We start from the raw sequence: 24221 nt of genomic DNA, 5'->3' as shown, positions 1-24221 counted from the left end.
ATAACAGAACATGTTAGCAAACACTGACTCATTCCTCCCAGGGGAAATAGAGGGTTAGGGTCCTACCAGCTTCTCCTCACCTTCTCATGAGTCGATACACACATCGCCCTGTTTTGTATGCTTATCTGTTTCAAGACACCTTATTTAATATGTATTATTGATTTATTACCATTAAACTCATAGCCAATGGTCCTATAACTAATGGAACTGAGCAAGCTTAGCTAACAATATGTTTTCTCCCTGAGGCACATCTTTTTGCTTCTTCTTAGGAACTCTACAAAGTATTCTGCACTGTCGTCAGGGGCCATTCTAAACAGTGAAATCACATAGAAAAAGCACAAAAATTAAAAAAGTGTCATAAAATATATTGGGAACAGGGGATCCCTGGGTGGCGCAGCGGTTTGGCGCCTGCCTTTGGCCCAGGGCGCGATCCTGGAGACTCGGGATCGAATCCCACATCAGGCTCCCGGCGCATGGAGCCTGCTTCTCCCTCTGCCTGTGTCTCTGCCTCTCTCTTTCTCTCTGTATGACTATCATAAATAAATAAAATTAAAAAAATATATATATTGGGAACGGGACACTTGTTTACAGTATGAGATGCAACAACAAGGCAATACGTTGCCTCAACTGAGAGAGACTGGGAGAGACTGTTGTATAGTGTCTATATCCACATTATCTTGCATTTCTTCCATAGTTTTCCCAACTGTTATGCGGCCTAGAATTTTCAGTGATAATGAGATATGAAACATTACTCCATGAGGGGATGGTGTGAAGAAATTTTATACATTGGCCCATGTCTTTTTTCATAAGATGTCTGAATTGCAAGATGGAAACCTTGCAGAGAATCAAGTTTTACCTTAGGCAAGGTTTTGGCAGGTTTACATTAGGGTTCTCCAATGAATTCAAAATTAGGCAAGAGAGGGTGAGGAAATTCAAAATCCCAATATTTATATCAACCACATATCAGCTTTCCCCACGGATTCACATAATGTAGTAGATTCCTGAGAAAGGATGTAGAGAAATGAAAATACATAAGTTTGTGAATTTTTATTTATTTACTCTTAGGAGATTGTAGTAATAAAATTTCAGGTCTCTGTAGGGTAAGATAATCAAAGTATGCCAGTGTTTTAAAGTTTAAGCAAACATTCAACAGTAACAAAAATGAAAAGAAAATCATGTATGTGAGAGAGTGACACATCTAATAAAACACTCTCACCTCTGCCCCTTTCTAGATTCAGATATTCAATAATTTCTCTTCTCATGCATTACAAATTGAAGGTAACTGGTACATTCTATTTCTCAGTCAGTATTTGTCTGGTGTTTATGTTTATGATTCATGCTAAATTCTAAATGACTATCATGTTTTCCATCTCCTCAGCATTAGGTTTGTATCTCTTATGATATTTGTGACATGTTTACTTCCTCCTATAGCATTTTAAGCATGTTTTATTTTCTGTTCTACCTGTCGATCCCTATGGTTTGGGGAAGACAGCGTTTCACATGGGACACGGGCCTAGGTCAGAACTCATTGTCCTGCTCCCTGAAAATGAAGAAAGGCCCTACCCCAAGGTCGATGTCAGTGGTTGAATAAGATATTGTTTTCCAAAGGTTATACTTCTCTTCCACATTAAATATAGATCTGCTGCATAGAGAATTTGCATTGATCACTCTTGTCTCAATCTGGTCTCCAGTTGCACTCAGCCAGCTACCACAGCACAGACAGGTTACTTGTGGGAAGGGGACTATCCTTTAGGGCTATAGTGAAAGGCAAGCAGAGAAACCTCAGGGTTCAAAAGTCCTCCCTACTGATGCAAACCTCACCATGAATCAGCAACCTTTCCCTTTTATGGTACGCAGACTCATCCTTCCTTGTATATTATATACAAGAAACATTATTACAGGACCAAATTCCTGGACTTTCTGCAATCAGTAAAGTGCATGGTAAGTGAGATGCACTAAATAAAATACGGTCTTTCACCTTCATATCCATGTCATTTATTTTTTCTGACCAAGGAAACTTGAAGTTCTGACATGTGTTAAATATTATGGTTTAATGTAAAGGGAAGGCTGCTTGACAACTGCCTGGAAAGAATAGAAGCCTGAGAACTGTCCCATGATTCAGCTCATCAGGTGTTTCCTGGATCTAAATTTGTGTCATTGGAAAAAATAATAAAATGAAAAACTGAAGATAAATATTACTAAGCATGAGGGAATGGGTAGTAAGGGAGATTCAATCACGAAATGCTGCACATCTCCTTTTGGTATATTTGTAATTTGACCAAGGGACTGATCGGCCTTGTCAGTTTCTACCCCGAGAATAAATAAGCAATTTATATTTTATTTATTTATTTTATCTTGCCCCATTTTAAATAACCTTTTAGGCAATGTTTATTCCACTTTTTCCCCTCCATTATCAATAAATAGATGTTATGTATACAATATCATAAGACATGTGTAACATATAAAATGTATGCTATGTGACATGTATGTGACATGTTATCCATGTGACATGTTTTGTAATATATAACATATCTTATATATGTTGTCTATTTGTGTGTTGTGTATATAATAGTCATATAAATAAAACATGTTATATATTAAAATAAACATATTAGAAAATAATAATTTTAAAAATAGAATAAAAATTAAAATATATAAAATATAATATTTTAAAATTTTAAAATTGAATATAAAAATGAAATAAATATAAAACTTTAAAAGTTAGAAAAATGAAATTTAACCATTGTAGACCACTTGTGCAAAGTATCTTCTAATAGTTTATACCTCCCTTAGTTACACATTGATCCACTCTATTTAAATTCTTAGAGCTTGTTTCTTTAAAAAGCACCATACAGACTGTGTTTTTCATAAATCCTAATGTCTGTGTTATTTCCCGCTATATAACCCACCACCTCACAACTTAGGGTTAAACCAGCAAGAAGCATCTGCTCGTGATCTTGTGGACCAGCAATTTGGGCTGGGTTCAGGGAAATGTTTCCTCTTGGGGGCTTTCCTGGGCTCACTCGTTATGATGCAGTTAGCTATCAGCTTGGCTAAGGACAAATGGTCCAGGAAAGCATCACTCACATGGCTTGGGTTTGCTGGGTTAGCAGGACACTTTGATGATCACTTCCTATGCCTCTCCCATGAGCAAGCCTGGGCCTCTTCCAGTGGTACAGAAATCCACACAAGCTCACATAGAAGTGCTAGGTCTAGGGTTTGAATTTGCACTATGTCACTCTGACACTTCTATTGGTAAGAAGTTCAAGAAGCAAGGCCAATTCAAGGTTGGAGAAATAGCCTGCACCTCTTGATAACAGGAGTTGCAGAGAAGACATAGCCATTTTTAATATACTACGGCAAGAAGCTTTATTAAATATATTTATGAAATCAAGTAAAAGTCAGTCATGGGAAAAATGTATTTTTAGAAACCTAAACCTGTTTCTTTTTTTTTTTTTTCCTAAACCTGTTTCTAATAAAAAAAAATAGACTTTATGTGTAAGCAGTATGACTACTTTGTGTAAAGTTTAAGTTTACTTGCCTTTCCTATGAAACATTTCTATAAGCATGTAGCTAAGGTTCCTTTCAACTTTCAGAATCAGGGTCTCTGATATCTGTCTTCTGGATTCAATCTTTCAGTCATATATCTCTATTATGTCTAATCTAATCATCTGATATCTCCACGAGGAAGGAACATTGCTTACCTGTGGATGAGTTGTCTCTGGGCAGGTTTAGCATTATTCCTTCCTTCTTACTGGATTAAACATCATCTGGGAGGTAAACTTAAAACATTGGGGATTACATTAGAATTATCAATATTACAGACAAAATGGGGTGTCTGGGTGGCTCAGTTGGTTAAGCATCTGCCCCTCAGCTCAAGTCATGATCTCAGGGTCCTAGGATGGAGACACGAGATTGAGCCCTGCATGGGGCTCCCTCCTCAGTGGGGACTCTGCTTCTCCCTCTCCCTCTGCCCCTTCCCTCACTTATTTGCTCTCTCTGTCTTTCTCTCTCTCTGTCTCCCAAGATTAAATAAAATCTACTTTTTAAAAAAATATTACAGGGGCACCTGGGTGGCTCAGTGGTTGAGCATCTATCTGCCTTTGGCTCAGGTCATGATCCCTGGGTCCTGGGATTGAGTCCCGCATCGGGCTCCCTGTAGGGAGCCTGCTTCTCCATCTGCCTATGTCTCTGCCTATCTCTGTGTCTCTTGTGAATAAATGAATAAAATCTTAAAAAAAAAAAAAAAGATTGCAGAGAAAATAAGATCTGAGTCATAAAAACATTACCCTATCATTAACCTAAAAACCATATACTTTGTATGAGGTTATAGGAGACAATGACTTAGAGAATACAAGGAAGATTGCTAAAATTAAAGAGTCACAGATCATAGAAAAAAAAGCTCTTAGATGTGATTCCATAGCGAGTTCATGCAAGTTCATGCAAGGTAATGTGAAGGAAAACAGGGCATCAAATGAGAAACAACCAAAATGGAAAGTTGGTTAGTAAATGAGGTGAGAAGGTGGGCAGATCCATGACCTGAAAACAAACCAGAAGAAACAAACAAACAAAAACATTAAACAGACAATACAAAGGCCAAAGTTTCTAAGACAAACCTGCTAAACATTAACTAAGAATCATAGTCATAGAGAATAATCTCTTAGATGATGTTATATAAAGGCTTGCACAATATCATGAAAAGAAAACAGGGCATCAAAATGTAAACAATCAAAGTAGAAAAATGGACAGTGAGTGGAATTTTTTCCAATGACACAAATTTAGATCCAGGAAACACCTGATGAGCTGAATCATGGGACAGTTCTCAGGCTTCTATTCTTTCCAGGCAGTTGTCAAGCAGCCTTCCCTTTACATTTAACCATGATATTTAACACATGTCAGAACTTCAAGTTTCCTTGGTCAGAAAAAATAAATGACATGGATATGAAGGTGAAAGACCGTATTTTATTTAGTGCATCTCACTTACCATGCACTTTACTGATTGCAGAAAGTCCAGGAATTTGGTCCTGTAATAATGTTTCTTGTATATAATATACAAGGAAGGATGAGTCTGCGTACCATAAAAGGGAAAGGTTGCTGATTCATGGTGAGGTTTGCATCAGTAGGGAGGACTTTTGAACCCTGAGGTTTCTCTGCTTGCCTTTCACTATAGCCCTAAAGGATAGTCCCCTTCCCACAAGTAACCTGTCTGTGCTGTGGTAGCTGGCTGAGTGCAACTGGAGACCAGATTGAGACAAGAGTGATCAATGCAAATTCTCCATGCAGCAGATCTATATTTAATGTGGAAGAGAAGTATAACCTTTGGAAAACAATATCTTATTCAACCACTGACATCGACCTTGGGGTAGGGCTTTTCTTCATTTTCAGGGAGCAGGACAATGAGTTCTGACCTAGGCCCGAGTCCCATGTGTAACGCTGTCTTCCCCAAACCATAGGGATCGACAGGTAGAACAGAAAATAAAACATGCTTAAAATGCTATAGGAGGAAGTAAACATGTCACAGATATCATAAGAGATACAAACCTAATGCTGAGGAGATGGAAAACATGATAGTCATTTAGAATTTAGCATGAATCATAAACATAAACACCAGACAAATACTGACTGAGAAATAGAATGTACCAGTTACCTTCAATTTGTAATGCATGAGAAGAGAAATTATTGAATATCTGAATCTAGAAAGGGGCAGAGGTGAGAGTGTTTTATTAGATATGTCACTCTCTCACATACATGATTTTCTTTTCATTTTTGTTATTGTTGAATGTTTCCTTAAACTTTAAAACACTGGCATACTTTGATTATCTTACCCTACAGAGACCTGAAATTTTATTACTACAATCTCCTAAGAGTAAATAAATAAAAATTCACAAACTTATGTATTTTCATTTCTCTACATCCTTTCTCAGGAATCTACTACATTATGTGAATCCGTGGGGAAAGCTGATATGTGGTTGATATAAATATTGGGATTTTGAATTTCCTCACCCTCTCTTGCCTAATTTTGAATTCATTGGAGAACCCTAATGTAAACCTGCCAAAACCTTGCCTAAGGTAAAACTTGATTCTCTGCAAGGTTTCCATCTTGCAATTCAGACATCTTATGAAAAAAGACATGGGCCAATGTATAAAATTTCTTCACACCATCCCCTCATGGAGTAATGTTTCATATCTCATTATCACTGAAAATTCTAGGCCGCATAACAGTTGGGAGAACTATGGAAGAAATGCAAGATAATGTGGATATAGACACTATACAACAGTCTCTCCCAGTCTCTCTCAGTTGAGGCAACGTATTGCCTTGTTGTTGCATCTCATACTGTAAACAAGTGTCCCGTTCCCAATATATTTTATGACACTTTTTTAAAAAAAATTTTTGTGCTTTTTCTATGTGATTTCACTGTGTAGAATGGCCCCTGACGACATTGCAGAGTACTTTGTAGAGTTCCTAAGAAGAAGCAAAAAGATGTGCCTCAGGGAGAAAACATAATTGTTAGCTAAGCTTACTCAGTTCCATTAGTTATAGCACTATTTATTGGCTATGAGTTTAATGACAATAAATCAATAATACATATTAAATGAGGTGTCTTGAAACAGATAAGCATACAAAACAGGGCGATGTGTGTATCGACTCATGAGAAGGTGAGGAGAAGCTGGTAGGACCCTAACCCTCTATTTCCCCTGGGAGGAATGAGTCAGTGTTTGCTAACATGTTCTGTTATAAAACATGAGTACTGTGATAATAAGAATTCACTAAATCTGTAAGGCCTTTACCTAGTGTCAAGAAAATGGTGCTTAATAAATATTAGCTATTATGGTTTCACCTTTTATCAGCGTCCCTTTGAATAAGAGAATCAAAGTTTCAAAACCAAAATATAAGATAAAAATGTTTAAATCTATTTGAAGCTTACGAGGTCTCACCAGTAATCTAAGCCGGAAGCATCCTTCCTGACATATACATATGAGATAAGAGTTTCACAGCACAAAACAGCACAGATCATTGTAGTCTGATAATAAGGATTCACGGAAATGAGCCTCTCTCAGGAATTATTTGTTCCAGCACATCAAAAATCATTCAATGGTGGATAAATTAGGTAATTTTATTTCATTCAATCAACATGCCTCCTATCATTAGTGAGGCTTGAGAACAAATACAATAAGTAAGATATCAAGGAGGAAATATCCAGTTCAACATTAACCTACACAACAAGCCACAGAGTTAGAAATGCAAACCAAAGTTTTCAATAACTTTATGTCATGGACTCCAGTTAGTTTATATATAGACTAATCGGATGTCATATCCATTAAATCACACTCTCAAGGAGTAAAATCCACTCAACATAAAGAGTTTATAAGCAAAATTTGTCACATTCATTATATTCATGGCCTTAGTTCCCTCAAAATATCTGAGCCAGGATCAGAAATAGAATCAAATTTATATCCATGATTTAAACAGTTTGTATAAAAATAATGTTAATACACATCGTTGCAATTTCTTTAGAACTCTGAGTAAAAATAGGAAGAAACAAAGTACACAAAGTTGTGAAACGTTATTTCCTTGATGTGAGGTAAGATTAATATACCATGCCAGATATTGCAAGAGCATGAGACAAAAATAAAACATAATATAAAACATTAAGAAGAGGCACATGGGTGACTCAGTGCCTGCCTTTGGCTCAGGTCGTGATCCCGGGGTCCTGGGATCGAGTCTCGCATCAGGCTCCCCGCAGGAAGCCTGCTTCTCCCTCTGCCTATAGCTCTGCTTCTCTCTCTGTGTCTCTCATGAATAAATAACATCTTTGAAAAACAACACTTAAGAAATGGTGAATTTTGTTTGTAAATCTAGGTCTTGTTCAGTCAATTCATATAATAACACCTGAAAAAGAGATCAATAGATAAATCTTAGACAAAGTTTCAATTTAGGGAGCCTGTTGACAGTGGCAATTTAAAAACCAGAAAATGTTGTAGTTAATAAATCGAGGGCTTCTCCTTGTGTGCATATATATATGATTTGAGAAGAGCACTTTCCTTCTTTTCCCAAAGTGATTGTATGTAATCTCATAATTAGGATGTATTGTCATATGTAGCCTAAACAATCTGGAAAGCCTACATGTCAAAAGAGACTTCATGAAAAATCGCCAAGAGGAAATATGAATCAATTCAATAATAACTATGTTGGACACAGAGTGACATACAAATGCGAGAAGCCTAGTTTCACATTCTCTTTCACTTTATTCAAGGGTTTCTGGGAGGACCTTTTGAATACACAAGCCAACTGCTAACTCTTCCAACAGCATTCAAAAAAATGAAAAGTTGATCAAGCAAAGCTAGGTTTATTTGACATAATAAGAGGGAGAACACACCTTGACAGAGTTTTACTCTGATTTGAGATGAAGGAAGTCAAGGGACGATCATCCTAAGTTGTTGGTACTTGGGTTGCAGAACTCAACCTTTATACCACATGGAAGTGGCTGGGACTGGGAAAGGTTATGACATCACTTTGGAATGCTGGACATAGTGAAGTAAGATCTTGACACTTGTCGTGCTGAGCAAGCTGAATTTTAATAGGTAAACTACTTTAGCTGGTCACAGTTTGGGTTTCACCAAGCCTAAAGTAAACCCTTGCGGCATAATGTCCTTGATCTTCTTAGCGATATGACTATAACTCTAACACATCCTCCTCAGTGGTCTATCAGCATATACTCCTCAGCCACTAGAGCTATAAATGTAGGTCTAACAGGAGGTGAGTTTACAAAGATCTACTTGGAGCCACCCAAGAAATGCTTCTGTCCCTAAGCCCCCTTTAGTAAACCATTTGTCTTCAAGCTGGACTTGTCAGTCGTTTTATTCTGTCTTACAGCACTGCTAGCCTTCGGAGGTCATTTTGCACATGGCACACATGGCATATTCACAGTGCTGAAAGGAAGAAGGCTACAATCCAAAATACTTTACCTGGAAAGGATATCATTCAGAATGGAAAGAGAGATAAAAGAGTTTCCCAGAAAAAGAAAAAAAAAACCCTTGGATAAACTCAAATAAAGAGCTGAACTATCTACTCAAAACTATGAAACAGGGACCGCTGGGTGGGTCAGTGGTTTGGCACCTGCCTTTGGCTCAGGGCTTGATCCTGTAGTCCTCAGACCGAATCCCACGTTGGGCTCCCTGCATGGAGCCTGCTTCTCCCTCTGCCTGGGTCTCTGACTCTCTCTCTCTCTCTCTCTCTGTGTCTCTCATGAGTAAATAAATAAAATCTTTAAAAAAAAAAAACTATGAAACATTGATGAAAGTCGTTTAAAATGACACAATCAGAGGGAAAAATAGTCTATGCTCACAAACTAGGAGTAAATTGTTAAAATGCCCATACTACCCAATACCCAAGTGTGATATCTTACTGTGCTTTTTAACTTGCACATCCCTAATAATGATTTTCAGCGTTTTTTTATGTATTCATCATCTTTAACTTTTCTTTGACGGAATATGTATTTTTATGGGATTCTCTTACTTTTCAGTTATAAGAATTTCTTTATTTCAGATGCAAGTTCTTTTTCAAATGGATCTTTTGCAAATACTTTCTTTCAGTCTGTATTGCCTTTTGATTTCTTTTTCAAGTTCACTGAGGGGTAATTTTGTTGCATTCCCCTCCATATTCCTTAAAACAAGGCCACAACAGTGTTAAACATTGAAAATGTTCAGTAAATTTCAGTTCAATGAATGGGACAAGATGTAATTCTAAATATTTCAAGCCAAGAACATGAAAGGTGACTGCATTTTCAATTTGCCAATAAAAAAAAAAAAGCAATCTCTATCAAAATACCAGAAGCATTTTTCACATTATCAAAACGAATAGTACTAAAACCTGTATAGAATCAAAATACATCCCCAATAACCTAAACAATCTCAAGAAGGAAGAACAAAGCTGGAGGCATCACAATCTCACATTTTAAGATACACTACAAAGCTATAGTAATCAAAGCAGCACGGTGCTGACACAAAAACACATATACTGAGAAGTGGAACAGAAGAGAGAGCCCAGGCATAAAAGCCACACTTCTATGGCCAATTAATCTAGGACAAAAGAGGAAGGAATATATGATGGGGGACAGACAGCCCCTTCAATTAATGGTGCTTGAAAGCTGGGCCACTACACATCATAGAATAAAAACTGAACCACTTTCTTACACCATATGCAAAAATAAGCTCAAAATGGGCTAAAGACCGAATGTGAGGCATGAAATAAAAAGCTAGAAGAAAACATAGGCAGCAATCTCCTTGACATTGTTTGCAGCAACATTTTTCTAGATATCCCTCCTCAGGCAAGGGAAACCGAAACTAAAATAAACTATTGGGACTAACCAAAGTAAGTTTTTGCACAATGTAGGAAACCATCAACAAAACCAAAAGGCAACTTACAGAACAGGAGAAGATATTCACAAATGGCATACCCAGTAGGAGATTAATATCCAAAATATATGAAGAACATAGACAATCCAACACCAAAAAAGTGAAATAATCCATAAAATATGGGCAACAACCTGCATAGACTTACCAAAGAAGACCAGCAATGAAGGGCACTTGCTTGGCTCAATTGGTAGAGCATAACACTTGATCTCAGGGTCATGAGTTCAACCACCACATTGAGCATGGAGCCTTCTGAAGAAGAAAAAGAAGAAGAAGAAGAAGAAGAAGAAGAAGAAGAAGAAGAAGAAGAAGAAGAAGAAGAAGAAGAAGAAGAAGAAGAAAAGAAGAAGAAGAAGAAGAAGAAGAAGAAGAAGAAGAAGAAGAAGAAGAAGAAGAAGAAGAAGAAGAAAAGGAGAAGGAGGAGGAGGAGAAGGAGGAGGAGAAAAAAATGATGACAAATAGATGGAACACAGACACATGAAAATATGCTCAACGTCACAATCATCAGGGTAATACACATCAAAACGGACAAGGAGATATCATCTTACACGTGTCAGAATGGCTAGAATCAAAAAGACAAGAAATACAAGTATTGGCAAAGTTGGAGGAAAAGGAACCCTTGTCCACTGTTGGTGGTGCAGCCACTAGAGGAAGCAGTACGGAGGTTTCTCAAGAAACTAAAAATAGAAATACCATATGCTCCTGTAATTCCAAAACTGGGTATTTACCCAAAGAAAATGAAACACTAATTCAAAAAGATATACTCACCCTACGTTTACTGCAGAATTATTTGAAATAGCCAGCTAATGGAAATAATGCAAGTGTCCATCAATAGATGAATGGATAAAGATGACGTACTATATAGAGACAATGCAATATTATTCCACCACAAACAAAGAATGAGATCTTGCCATTGGTCATAACATGGACAAACCGAGAGGGTGTTATGCTAAGTGAAATATGTCAGAAGGAGAAAGACAAATGTCAGATGATTTCACTTATATGGGGAATCTAAACAAAACAAATGAATAAAGAGTGGAAAGACTCAAAAATATAGAGAAATGATAGCTTCTAGAGAAAAGGGGGAGAAGGAAGGCAAAATGAGTGAAAGGGAGTGGGAGATACGGGCTTCCAGGTATGAAATAAATGGAATAAATGTCAGGAGAATAAAACATAAAACGCAGGGAATATAGTCAGTAATTGTAGTGGCATTGTGTAGTGACAAATGGAATTCACGCTTGTGAGCACACCACAGCAGATAGACTTGTTGAATCACTATGTTGTAACCTGAAACTAATGTAACATTGTGTGTCAACTGTACTTCAATAAAAAAGTAATAAAAATGATTTTTATAAAGTTCTCACCAGACAAAAAGATAAGTGTGTGACATGATGGATGAGAATGGTGTAATCTCTTCACAACATATAAAGCGATTCAGGTCATCATGTTGTACACCTCACCACTACACAATGTTATATCAAGGATATCTCAATAAAGTCAAAAAATTTTCTTTAAATAAAATACTATGCTAATTAAAATAACCAGTCACAAGAGACACTTCATTTATACAAAATGCTCAAAACAGGCAATATATATGACAAAAAGTAGACAAAATGTTGACTAGGGCTGGGAAATGCAGAAAATGAAGAGTTCCATCACAGAGTGAGGGTTTCCATTTGGGGTGATGAAAGTGCTCTAAAATTGATCACCAGAGCGGTTGCACAATTCTGTGAATATACTATGAACCACTGAACTGTACACTTTAAATCTGGCACTTGTACGGTATGGACGCACATGTCAACCAAAGTTTTATGAACAAAACAAAACCATCTCTTGAGTCATCATAACCAGAAAGATAATTTTCCTGTATAAATTATTCATTCTTGTGTCAAGAGGACTGCAGTCACCTCTCACCACCGTCCTCGACACTCTTCCAAAATATGTCACGTAAGACAGATGACTTGCACATTGACTCTTAGCTAGATGATAGGACTTAAAATCATCAAACAGACATTACACACATTTGCATACAAACAAAGTCATCTATGTTGGCTTTTTCCACTTGCCATCCAAATGCTCGGACAGTTCATATAATGTATTTACTTTGAAAGGTAGGAGTTATATTTTAACTTCCTGATTGATTGCTCCTCGGATATAAGTGCAAGCAATGGTAGGAGAAGGCAGGAATTTCAGAAGCAGCAGCGCGTTCCACCAGGATGTCTACGAAATGGATTTCAGTTCTGCTGCTGCTCCAGCTGAGCTGTTACTTTAGCTCTGGGAGCTGCGGGAAGGTGCTGGTGTGGCCCACAGAATACAGCCATTGGATCAATGTAAAGACAATCCTGGATGAACTTGTCCAGAGGGGTCATGAAGTGACTGTTCTGACATCTACAGCCTCCATTCTTGTTGATCCGAACAAAGTATCTGCTATTAAATTTGAGATTTATTCTGCACATTTATCTAGAGGTGATTTTGAGGCTTTGTTCATAAAACTGCTCAACATTTGGACATATGATATGCCAAAAGATTCATTTTGGGCATATTTTTCAGTAATGCAAGAGATGTTTTGGGAATATTTTGAGTGTGTTGAGAAGCTCTGTAAAGATGTAGTTTTGAACAAGAAACTCATGACAAAACTACAAGAATCAAAATTCGATCTCATCCTTGCAGATACTATCGGACCCTGCGGTGAGCTGCTGGCTGAGCTCCTTAAAATACCTTTAGTGTACACTCTCCGTTTCTCTGCAGGCTATGCATTTGAGAAACACAGTGGAGGACTTCCGCTCCCTCCATCCTACGTACCTGTTATTCTGTCAGAACTAACTGATCAAATGACATTCATGGAGAGAGTGAAAAATATGCTATATGTGCTTTATTTTGACTTTTGGTTCCAAACAATGAATGAGAAGAGCTGGGATCAGTTTTACAGCGAAGTACTAGGTAAGTCCTGCTTTTCATTAGTAACATGAAGTCTTAACTCTCCTAGTGCTAGGGAGGAGAGTTTGTATAAGTAGTAAGAGGGAGGAAATTTGTCTTCTAGAAGTGAAATGATGACATGAAAATATAAGGAATCCCTGGGTGGCTCAGCAGTTTGGCACCTGCTTTTGGCCCAGGGTGTGATCCTGGATGTTCCAGATTCTGTCCCTCATCGGGCTTCCCGTGTGGACCCTGCTTCACCCTGTCTCTGTCTCTGCCTCTCTCTCTCTCTCTCTCTCTCTCTCTCTCTCTGTCTCTCATGAATAAATAAATAAATAATCTTTAAAAAAGTAAAGAGAGTAAATATAAAATGATCTCCCAATCTCACAAACACATGCAAAGACTTATATATGTCAGGGCCAGTTAGAATCCCACTGTCCATTATGGGTCCATCACACTCTAGGGAGTCAATAACTGACATTAGAGCACTGAGGAATTCTTGAACCAATGACATATCCATTCCATGTGTTTGTTTGTAATATCTTTAAAAAGGGGTTTCTATGGTTTGCTTTTTAATTTTTTCTCAGTAAAGTATTTTATCCTTCCTTTGTTGTTTATCAAATACAGGGTGAAAATATTACTTATGCTTGCGTTACTTTTTAGAAGAATTTTAAGTCACAGCATTTTGAATCACGATTTCCTGTATAACCCTCACCCCCACACAGGCATAAGTTTCTCCATTATCAACATCCCCCATCAGGGTGGTACATTTGTTGCAACTCATGAACCTACACTGACACATTATTATCATCCAAAGTTCATAGTTTACATAAGAGTTTACTCTCAGCTTGGTACATTTTATGAGTTTTAAAAACTTATAATGATATGCATCTACCACTATTATATCAGAGTAGTCTCGCTGCTTTAAATTCTTCTCTACTATACTTATTTTCTATATATCCATTTTATTCTACTTTTTCCATCTTAAAAAAACGGCATTAGAAATGTCACTATCTTGATGAAAGCAGACATGTCAACTGAGGGGTCATATATTTCTAGTACAACTGTCTATAGTATTGAGGATATTATTCCCACTTGTTTCTTCAGTTTCCTTAGTTAAGAATTAAAGTGTTGGGATCCCTGGGTGGCGCAGCGGTTTGGCGCCTGCCTTTGGCCCAGGGCGCGATCCTGGAGACCCGGGATCGAATCCCCACATCAGGCTCCAGGTGCATGGAGCCTGCATCTCCCTCTGCCTATGTCTCTGCCTCTCTCTCTCTCTCTCTCTCTCTCTCTGTGACTATCATAATTAAATAAAAAAAAAAAATTAAAAAAAAAAAAAGAATTAAAGTGTTGGGATGCCTGGTGGCTCAGCGGTTAAGCGTCTGCCTTTGGCCCAGGGTGTGATCCTGGGGTCCCGGGAGAGAGTCTCACATCAGGCTCCCTGCATGGAGCCTGCTTCACCCTAAGCCTCTGACTCTGCCTCTCTCTCTCTCTCTTTCTCTCTCTCTCTCTCGTTTCTCATGAATAAATAAAATCTTTTTTAAAAAAGAGAATTAAAGTGTACATATATATATATATATATATATATTTTTTTTTTTTTAATTCAGAGAGAGGGGGTGGGACAGAGACACAGGCAGAGGGAGAAGCAGGCTCCATGCAGGGAGCCCGACGCAAGACTCGATCCTGGGTCTCCAGGATCACACCCTGGGCTGCAGGCGGCGCTAAACCGCTGCGCTACCGGGGTTGCCCCTAAAGTGTTTACATATTACCTGGAAGATTTCTTCGTAATTTCCAAGAAAACCTCAGAGTTTTCTGGGAAAATCTAGGTTCAAGGGAATAACTTGCTAAATTGTAGAAATTAGACTGAGTACATGCGGGAGAGGTGTTTCCATTGGTTGATTGATGGGGGTGGGGGGGGCTCAAATAATTGTTTACATTTGCATCTGTAACTTTTGCAGAATTCAAGAATAATTAAATGCATGGTTAATTTTCATAGTGGCTTAGGTTAACAAATTGGTTGTGAACGTACTACAAAATGTGAGAAATGAGTCTCTTACACTTTGTCTTTCATATATACATATGATCAACATATATATATGCAAATGTATATATTTGCATCAATACATGTTTGTATCATACATGTGTCTGTTAGCAAACTACAAATACTTTTAAACCTTTTTTGCTAACTAGTCAAAACGCCTTTCAGAAGATTCCATAGTATATTCACATTCCGTTATTTTCATTTCTTCCACCTGTTGCTTGTTATGAGATTTTTTTACTTTTTTGTTGACTCTTATTTTTCTACCAAGTTTTACTTTTTAATTCCAGGATAGTTAACAGAGTGTTATATTACTTTCAGGTGTACAATACAGTGATTCAACACTTCCATACATCACTCAGTGCTCATCATGAGTTCACTTCTTAATCCCCATCACCAGTGTTACCCATCCCCCACATTCACCTCCCCCTGATAACCATCAGTCTGTTCCCTACACTTAGAGTCTATTTCTTGGTTTCTCTCTGTCTTTTTCTATTTTGCTTGTTTGGTTTGTTCATTAAATTCCACATATGAGTGAAATCATACGGTACTTGTTTTCTCTGATTTATTTTGATTAACATCATAGTATTCTCTAGCTCCATCTGCGTCACTGCAAACCTCAAGACTTCATCGTTTTTTTCTAAGATTTTTTTTTAAATTTCTTTGAGTGAGAGAGAGAGGGAGAGAGAAAATGAAGGAGACTCCATACTGATTGCAGAGCTCCACTCAGGGTAGGATCCCAAGACCACAAGATCATAACCAGAGCCAAGACCAAGAGTTGGATGCTTAACCAACTGAGCCATCCAGGCAGCCCAAGATTTCATTCTTTTTTATGGATTAGTAATATTCATTGTATAAATATATCATTTCTTCTTTAGCCATTCTTCAGCTGATGGACACTTGGGCTGTTTCCATAATTTGGCTATTGTAGACGATACTGCTGTAAACGACCAGGAGCATATGCCCTTTTGAATGAGTATTTTTATAATCTTTGGGTAAATACCTTGTAGTGCAATTCCAAGATCATAAGGAAGTTCTACTTTTAACTTTTGAGAAACCTCCACACTGGTTTCCTGTGGCTTTAATTTGAGCCATTTTGAAAGATGTGAGGTGACACCTTATTGCGGTTTTGATTTGCATTCCCCTGATGATGAATGATGATGAACATCTTTGCAAGTGTCTGTTAGCCATCTGGATGTCTTCCTTGGAAAAATAACTATTCAGGGCAGCCTGGGTGGCTCAGTGCTTTAGCACCACCTTCAGCCCAGGCCCTGATCCAGGAGATCCAGGATCAAGTCCCACATCAGGCTCCCTTCATGGAGCCTGCTTCTCCCTCTGCCTGTGACTCTGCCTCTCTCTCTCTCTCTCTCTTATGAATAAATTAATAAAATCATTTTTAAAAATGCATATTCATGTCTTCTGACCATTTCTTAAGTGCGTTACTTGTTTCCTGGGTGTGGGTGTTGAGTTTGGTAAGTTCTTTATAGACTTTAAATGCCATCTCTTTACTGAAAATGTCATTTGCAAATACCTTCTCCCATTCTGTAGGTTACCTGTTAAGCTTTTTGATTATTTTTATCTTGGTGAAGTTCATTTTTGTTTTTGTTTTCTTTGCTACCAGCAACATGTCTAGTAAGAAACTGAACTTGCTGAGGTCAAAGAGGTCACTGCTTGTTTTCTTCTCCAAGATTTTGATGGTTTCCTGTCTCACGCTTAGGTCTTTCATTCCATCTTGAATTTATTTTTGTGTATACTGTAAGAAAGTGGTCACGGAAGCCCGGGTGATTCAGCTGCTTAGAGCCGCCTTCAGCCCAGGGCATGATCCTGGAGACCCTCCCACCTTGGACCCCCGGCAAGGAGCCTGCTTCTCCCTCTGCCTGTGTCTCTGCCTCTCTCTCTCTCTCTCTCTCTCTCTGTCTGTGTCTCTCATGAATAAAATAATAAAATAAAATAAAATAAAATAAAAAACAGAAGATTTAAAAAAAAAAGTGGTCCAGTTTCATTCTTTTGCATGTTGCTGTCCAATTTTCCCAACACCAAGAAACTGTCATTTTCCCATTGGATATTCTTTCCTGCTTTGTCAAAGATTAATTGCCCATAAAATTCTGGGTTCATTTCTGGGTTTTCTATGCTCTTCCATTGATCTATGTGTCTGTTTTTGTGCCACGACCATACTGTTTTGATCACTATACCTTTAGTATAACTTGAAGTCTTGAATTGTGGTACCTCTAGTTTTTGTTTTGTTTTTTTGTTTTTTGTTTTTGCAAGGTTGCTTTGGTTATTTTGGATCTTTTGTAGTTCCAACAAGTCTTAGGATTGTTTGTTCCAATTCTGTGAAAAATGCTGTTGGTATTTTAATAGGGATCGCATTAAATCTAAAAATTACCTTGGGCAATATAGACAGTTCAATACTATTCTTCCAAGTTTTGTGCATGGAACGCCTTTTATCCTCAATTTCTTTCATCAGTATTTTATAGTTTTCAGAGTACAGGTCTTTCACCTCTTTGGTTAAGTTTATTCCTAGATACTTTATTTTAGTGCAATGGCAAACAGGATTGTTTTCTTAATTTCTCTCTTCTGCTGCATTATTAGTACATAGAAATATAACAGATTTCTGTACACTGATTTGTATCCTGTGACTTTACTGAATTAGTTTATCAGTTCTAGGACTTTTCTGCTTAAGTCTTCAGGGTTTTCTATATAGAGTATCATGTCATCTGCAAATAGTGACAGTTTTATTTCTTCCTGACCAATTTGGATGGTTTTAGTTCTTTTCATTGTCTCATTGCTGTAGCCAGGACTTCTAGTACTATGTTGAATAAAAGTGGGAAGGGTGGACATCCTTGTCTTGTGCCTGACCTTAGAGGAGAAGCTCTCAGGTGTTTCCCATTGAGTATGATGTTCACTGTGGGTTTTCCATTTAAGCCTTTATTTTTGAGGTATGTTCCCTCGAAACCAACGTGGCTGAGGGTTTTTATCTTAAATGGTTGTTATACATTGTCAAATGCCTTTTCAGCATATGTGGAAATGGTCATATACATTTTAACCTTTCTCTTATTGAAGTGATCTGTTTGTTTTTTCTCCTTCAGGAAGACCCACTACACTATATGAGTTAATGAGGAAAGCTGATATATGGCTCATTCGAACCTACTGGGATTTGGAATTTCCTCGCCCACTTCTACCACATTTTGACTTTGTTGGAGGCCTCCACTGCAAACCTGCCAAACCCCTGCCTAAGGTAACTGATTCCTGTTTCTTTTGCTTTGTTTCCTCTGGGCCATTTCATCAGTATTGTAGCTTAAAAATCTCATTCTCAACAATATTCATGTGCCCCAACAATATCTGCAGGCAAATCTAATATTTCCTTGCTGTCATTCCAACTTTACACAATTCTTCATTTGAGATCCCAAGGTTTGACGACTTAGAGCATTAACGGGTTTAATTAATCTATGGGAACATATGTTTTCCGCCACACACAAGGTCAGACAAAATCTCAGTAAACCTGAGCACGGAGAAAGCTACACTGTGTATATAATGAGGACCATAAATTCAGTATATTTAATAAATACCAAATAATTTCTAACACTTGTATCTGAAAAACCTATAGTATAAAATTGCAAAAGTACACTCTTTGCATATAAGGTGATATTCTTTATGAAAAAGCAATGATGTAATAAGTTTTAAGTTGATATTGAAGCTTCAGGACATAATTGATAAGCAAGCATCCCTTACTGAATTACTTGATGGTCTCTTCATCATGCTGGATGTCTACTAGTGGAATGAGACACTGTGATTACATTAGCCCTTGCCCGGAATCCACAAAAGGTTAGATAAATAACCTTAATCATATATAACTATCTAATGAGTCTGTTAAACTCTGCAAAGGGTCTGATTACCCTGAAACTAAGATCTTATTCAATGGTTAACCTAATATCGATTTTGATTGCAAAATATTTAGGGGTATATGGTAACTCTCTCAATGTCTAAATCCTGAAGTAAAATTAGCAAAAGTTGTATTCAGTGTAACACAAGTGCTCATCAACAGATAAATCCATAAACAAAATGTATTTACACACAACGGAATATTCGGCCTAAAATAGGAGAAAATTCTAACACATACTCTAACGTGGCAAAGCTTCAGGATATTATGCAAAGTGAAAGTGGGCAATTATAAAAAGACAAATACTGTATGATTCCCCTGATATAAGGTATCCAGATCACTCAAATTCACAAAAATACAAGGTATAATGATAGTTGCTATCATTATAGCTGCTTCTCCCTCTGCCTGTGTCTCTGCCTCTAAAATGAATAAAAAAATAAAATATTTTAAAAAATAAAAATAAAAAAAATAAAGATGGTCTAAGAGGGAATCGGTAATTGTTATATAATGGGTATTGAGATCCAGTTTAGCAAGGTGAAAAAGTTCTGGTGATTAGTTGACCAACAGTATAAAATATACACACTATTGAACTGCATACTCAGATATACTTAAAATGATAATTTTTATGTGTAGTTTATCACAATAAGAATCAATATAGGCATTACTCTAAATATTCTTGATAATATTTGGTATCTATCTTTAATTGAAGAAAATTTTTTAAAGATTTATTTATTTATTTATTTATGAGAGAGAGAGAGACTGCACATGGGGTGGGGGAAGGGAGCAGAAGGAGAGAGAACACCCAGGAAAGTCCCCACTGGGCACAGAGCTAGACACAGGGCTCCATCTCATAACCCCGAAATCATAACCTGAGCCCAAATCAAGAGTCGGATGCTGAAACGACTAAGCCTCCCACGCAACCTCATAGAAATTCTTCCAATAGTGTTTGCTATGCTGTTTCTCTTTTGTGATGGAGCAAATTTTTTCTTCACAGGAAATGGAAGAGTTTGTCCAGAGCTCTGGAGAAAACGGTATTGTGGTGTTTTCTCTAGGGTCAATGGTCAATAACATGCCAGAGGAAAGAGCCAATGTGATTGCATCAGCCCTTGCCCAGATTCCACAAAAGGTTAGACAGAGTACCTTGATTGTATACAACTACCTAATGAGGCTGTTAAACTCTGTAAAGGGCCGGATTACCCTTTCCTTCATGACATGAACATCATTATGATAGCTCCAATTTACCTCAAACATGAGGAAAATATAAATGGCAGATGCTAAAGTACTACAGAAGTCGTTTTGACAATACCTTTGGCATTAACATTGAGATTGGAAAAATATATTTATAGGACGTGCAGAGTAAAGCTTGGTATTGTAATGTGTCCTGGGCAGGAATAGCAATCACCAAATTCTGTCTGTCATTCTTTCCTTTTCCTTACAAGATCTGCATTCCTTTCAAGACTTCCAAGGGCACTGACTACCTCATAGCTGTTCTCAGAAAGGAGTTAAATTTCAACAGTTATGTTAAAGAGGAACTGATAAAAGTCTGAAAAGCACCATACAGTTTACACTTACCAGATAATCCAGATTTCCTTTCCTTCTCCTAAATTTTGAGGTAAGCCTCCTCAGTGTGCTGTGCAGAAAAACAATGCCCAGGGCTCACCAAACTATGTCTAGGCTTTCCTCCAGCCAAGATGACTTAGAAAAAGGGAAAAATTGACATGACTGTCGGAATGGGCCCTATTCCAAGTGAAAGAGTAAGATCAATGAAAAGGGGGAAGATGGGTCCACTCCTCAAGGTGACCCAGTGCTTAGTAATATCTGGTTGCAAAGGACTCTAACTTATCAGAATAATAACTGCTCCCGATTAAGGAAGGAAAAAAAATACATATTAAGGAGTCAACCAGAAACAAGCCTAGCATGGGAAAGTTTCACATGCCTCTTTCTGCATAAACTACAAGAGTAAATTATTATCCGATATATAGAATGCACCTGGAGTATTTGGGTATTTGTGAACTACTTTTCGGTCACTGTAATAGTTTCTCCTTATGCTAATTTTTGCTTACTATAGCAAGTTATTTTAACATTCATATAGCAAATATATGCTAACCAATACAAACTATATTCCAGTTATGAGGATTGCTGGGAAATTCTAAAATCAGAATCTATTTTAATATGGCAATGGAAATTGCTTGGCCATAGATTTCATATCACTCAATGCTGTCAGTGCTTTGTAGTGCATCATTGACATGTCAACAACCAGTTCAATAAAACTTAGCACCACTACACTTTTGGAGTTTTTGTGACATGTACACTGTTATTTCTGAAGTGCCAACAAGCTTTTCTTCCCACATGTAAAGAACTGCCAAACCAAGAAATACTAATAATAATCTGCATTCATGTAAAAAAAATTACCTTTTTCTTGGAAGTAGTGCCTAATCATAGGTAATGTGAAAGAAGTTAAACGTACTAAGGAGAAATTATTGATATTAATGAATTACTAATAAGCAGAATTACTTGTTTCTCACAAGCAGCAGATGACATATTTAGCTTTTTTGTGTATCAAAACATGTAAAACTCAAATAAAAGAACTTATGGAACTAGGGCTATGAGCAAGTGGATATAAGGGAACGTCCATCTGTATCACTTAAAAAGATGTAAATAGGTTGGTATTACATTGGAAGATGAAAGCAATGATAACAGACTAAGGTGTGGATTTAGTAATTTCCTACTCGTTTGCACTAGAATTATAATAACTGCCTAAAAATTTCTTAAATGCTTGAATTTGTCCTTGATAATCTCATCTGTCTAATCCTCATGTGTGAAATATTATGATTACATTCATACTTGCTTGAATATAAAAATAAGTAACAAAATGGGGGTATTCTTACTATACTAGGGTTTTAGTAGTCTCATTTTTAATATCTTTTGTCCTTGTTTTTTATCAGTCAATGAAAGGAGTCTAACTGGATTATCTCTTAATTTCTTTAAAATGTTCACAAGCTATAACTTCAAAGTTCAACTCATGAAATAAGGTATTTTCTTTAACAGGTTCTATGGAGATTTGATGGCAAGAACCCAGACACCTTAGGGCCAAATACTCGGCTGTATAAGTGGCTTCCCCAGAATGACCTTCTTGGTAAGAATCTGGCAAATACTGAATTGAAAGGAACTCTAAACAAAATGATAGCAGTTCATCAAAAAGCAATCTGATTGAGCATTTACTACTCAAAAACTCAAAACTAAAACTTAACTTTCTTACATATATTTTGCAGACCTAGAGGGGAAAAAGATAAGCTACAACAGTTGGCATGTTGTTATACACAGTCCCATTCCTGATGGCCAGAATCAAAGTATCTGTATTTCAGCTGTAATTACTTCTCCCACATAAGTTGTTAGTAACTACCTAGAACATCGCTCTGTCTCCGAATTTTCCCACCTTATTCCTATCCTTTCTCCTTCTGCATGGGTATTCAGTGCCAATGGAAAATAATAGCCTCTCTTTTATTACCAGGGACTCTACATTTTCCCTAGAAAAATACCATAATCTTTTCCATGAAGTCACATTTCATGATAAAGTGCTATCTTTCCTTCCCCTGATTTGAGCCACCACCATCACACTTCCTGCTGCCTTGACACCCTACAGTGAAACTCAATGACTTTACTGTGTCTTTAAGAGGATATGTTCTAACATGCCACCTCCCTTTCTTTTTTTTGCACCCTTTCCCTTTTTTTGGTGATAACCAGAATGTTATCGTTCAATTTGTCTGTCCAGCAATCTTGTATTCATTTTTCAAGTTACAAGCACCACACCAATCTTCATTTACCTCTCCAGCACATTTATGTGCTTCTTGCGCTGACAGCCAAAAGACATTTTAATGCTGTTTCATGTTTATATAATAACATATGTCTTATGTTGCCCAATTCTCATTTTATTTCTAAGTCTTACAGTTAATAATGTGCTGAGATTCTTCCAATCCTAGGTCATCCGAAAGCCAAAGCCTTTATAACCCATGGTGGAACCAACGGCATCTATGAGGCGATCTACCACGGGATCCCCATGGTGGGCATTCCCTTGTTTGCCGATCAAGCTGATAACATTGTTCACATGAAAGCTAAGGGAGCAGCTATCAGACTGGACTTCAGCACAATGTCTAGCGCAGACTTGCTCAATGCATTGAGGACAGTCATTAATGACCCTTCGTGAGTATTGCATTTTTTTCAATTGATAGAATTTATCAATAGATTATCGATAGATTATTGATAGATAGTCAATGGTGGTTGTGAGTTTCCTCCCATTCTTAGGAGGCTAATTTGGAAAGAAGCCAAGTGATAGATTGATCTTAAATCTAGTTTTATTTTCAACCAGACATTTATTTCACAGTTGCATTTAAATCTCTTTGACTTAATGGGCAACCAATTACTGCTACAATTTTCTACATACACAAATGCAAACGATTATATAGTAACTGTAAGAATATTTCAAAGTTCCTATGATAGAAACCATAGAATGAAAGAATGAAGAACTTGAAGTCATGTAAAGTGACTCTCAATTCAGTAACCAAAATTTCCAAAGCTATAAATCTCTTTTTGCTCAAACATTGATTTTGGTTCTTATTGTTAATATATTTATAATATGTAATTTGTGTACCATAAAACTAAAAGTATAAAATTCAAATACATGTAGTATATTATGGAATTATGAAACCATCACCATAATCTGTTTGGGATATTTTTTTAGCCCAAGAAGAAATCACATACGACTGACTTAGCAGTCTTTGCCCATTTCTCTTGCCTCAAGTAAACATTAATCTACTTCTGTCTCTACAAATTGCTGTATTCTGGGTGTTTCATACAAGTGGAATCATACCACTTACGGGCTTTTGCATGTGGCTTCTTTCATTTGGCATGTTTTTGAGTTTCATTCGTGTGGTAGGTTTGTATTTCTGAATGATAAATATCCGATGGTATGGATAT

The 24221-nt window shown here is 37.1% G+C and overlaps 2 protein-coding genes across 2 annotated transcripts in view; both read left to right on the top strand.

The window, feature by feature from the left end:
- UGT2A1 (UDP glucuronosyltransferase family 2 member A1 complex locus) overlaps nucleotides 1-6177 on the top strand; it is a 47707-nt gene extending 41530 nt beyond the window's left edge. Inside the window, 2 exon segments of the mRNA XM_041726889.1 lie at nucleotides 5925-5974; nucleotides 5976-6177. Coding sequence (XP_041582823.1) covers nucleotides 5925-5974; nucleotides 5976-6177 — 252 coding nt within the window.
- Nucleotides 6178-12573: 6396 nt separating this feature from the next.
- On the top strand, nucleotides 12574-23470 carry LOC121473054 (UDP-glucuronosyltransferase 2B31). Its single transcript, XM_041724971.1, has 5 exons — nucleotides 12574-13353; nucleotides 18457-18605; nucleotides 20242-20373; nucleotides 22296-22383; nucleotides 23228-23470. Exons 1-5 carry the CDS (start codon nucleotides 12630-12632, stop codon nucleotides 23449-23451), a joined length of 1317 nt encoding a protein of 438 aa, XP_041580905.1. The 5' UTR covers nucleotides 12574-12629; the 3' UTR covers nucleotides 23452-23470.
- Nucleotides 23471-24221: the final 751 nt, after the last annotated feature.

Source organism: Vulpes lagopus, chromosome 12 (assembly GCF_018345385.1).
Source record: "Vulpes lagopus strain Blue_001 chromosome 12, ASM1834538v1, whole genome shotgun sequence".
Lineage (NCBI taxonomy): Eukaryota > Metazoa > Chordata > Mammalia > Carnivora > Canidae > Vulpes > Vulpes lagopus.
This window is presented reverse-complemented; position numbering and strand designations above follow the sequence as displayed.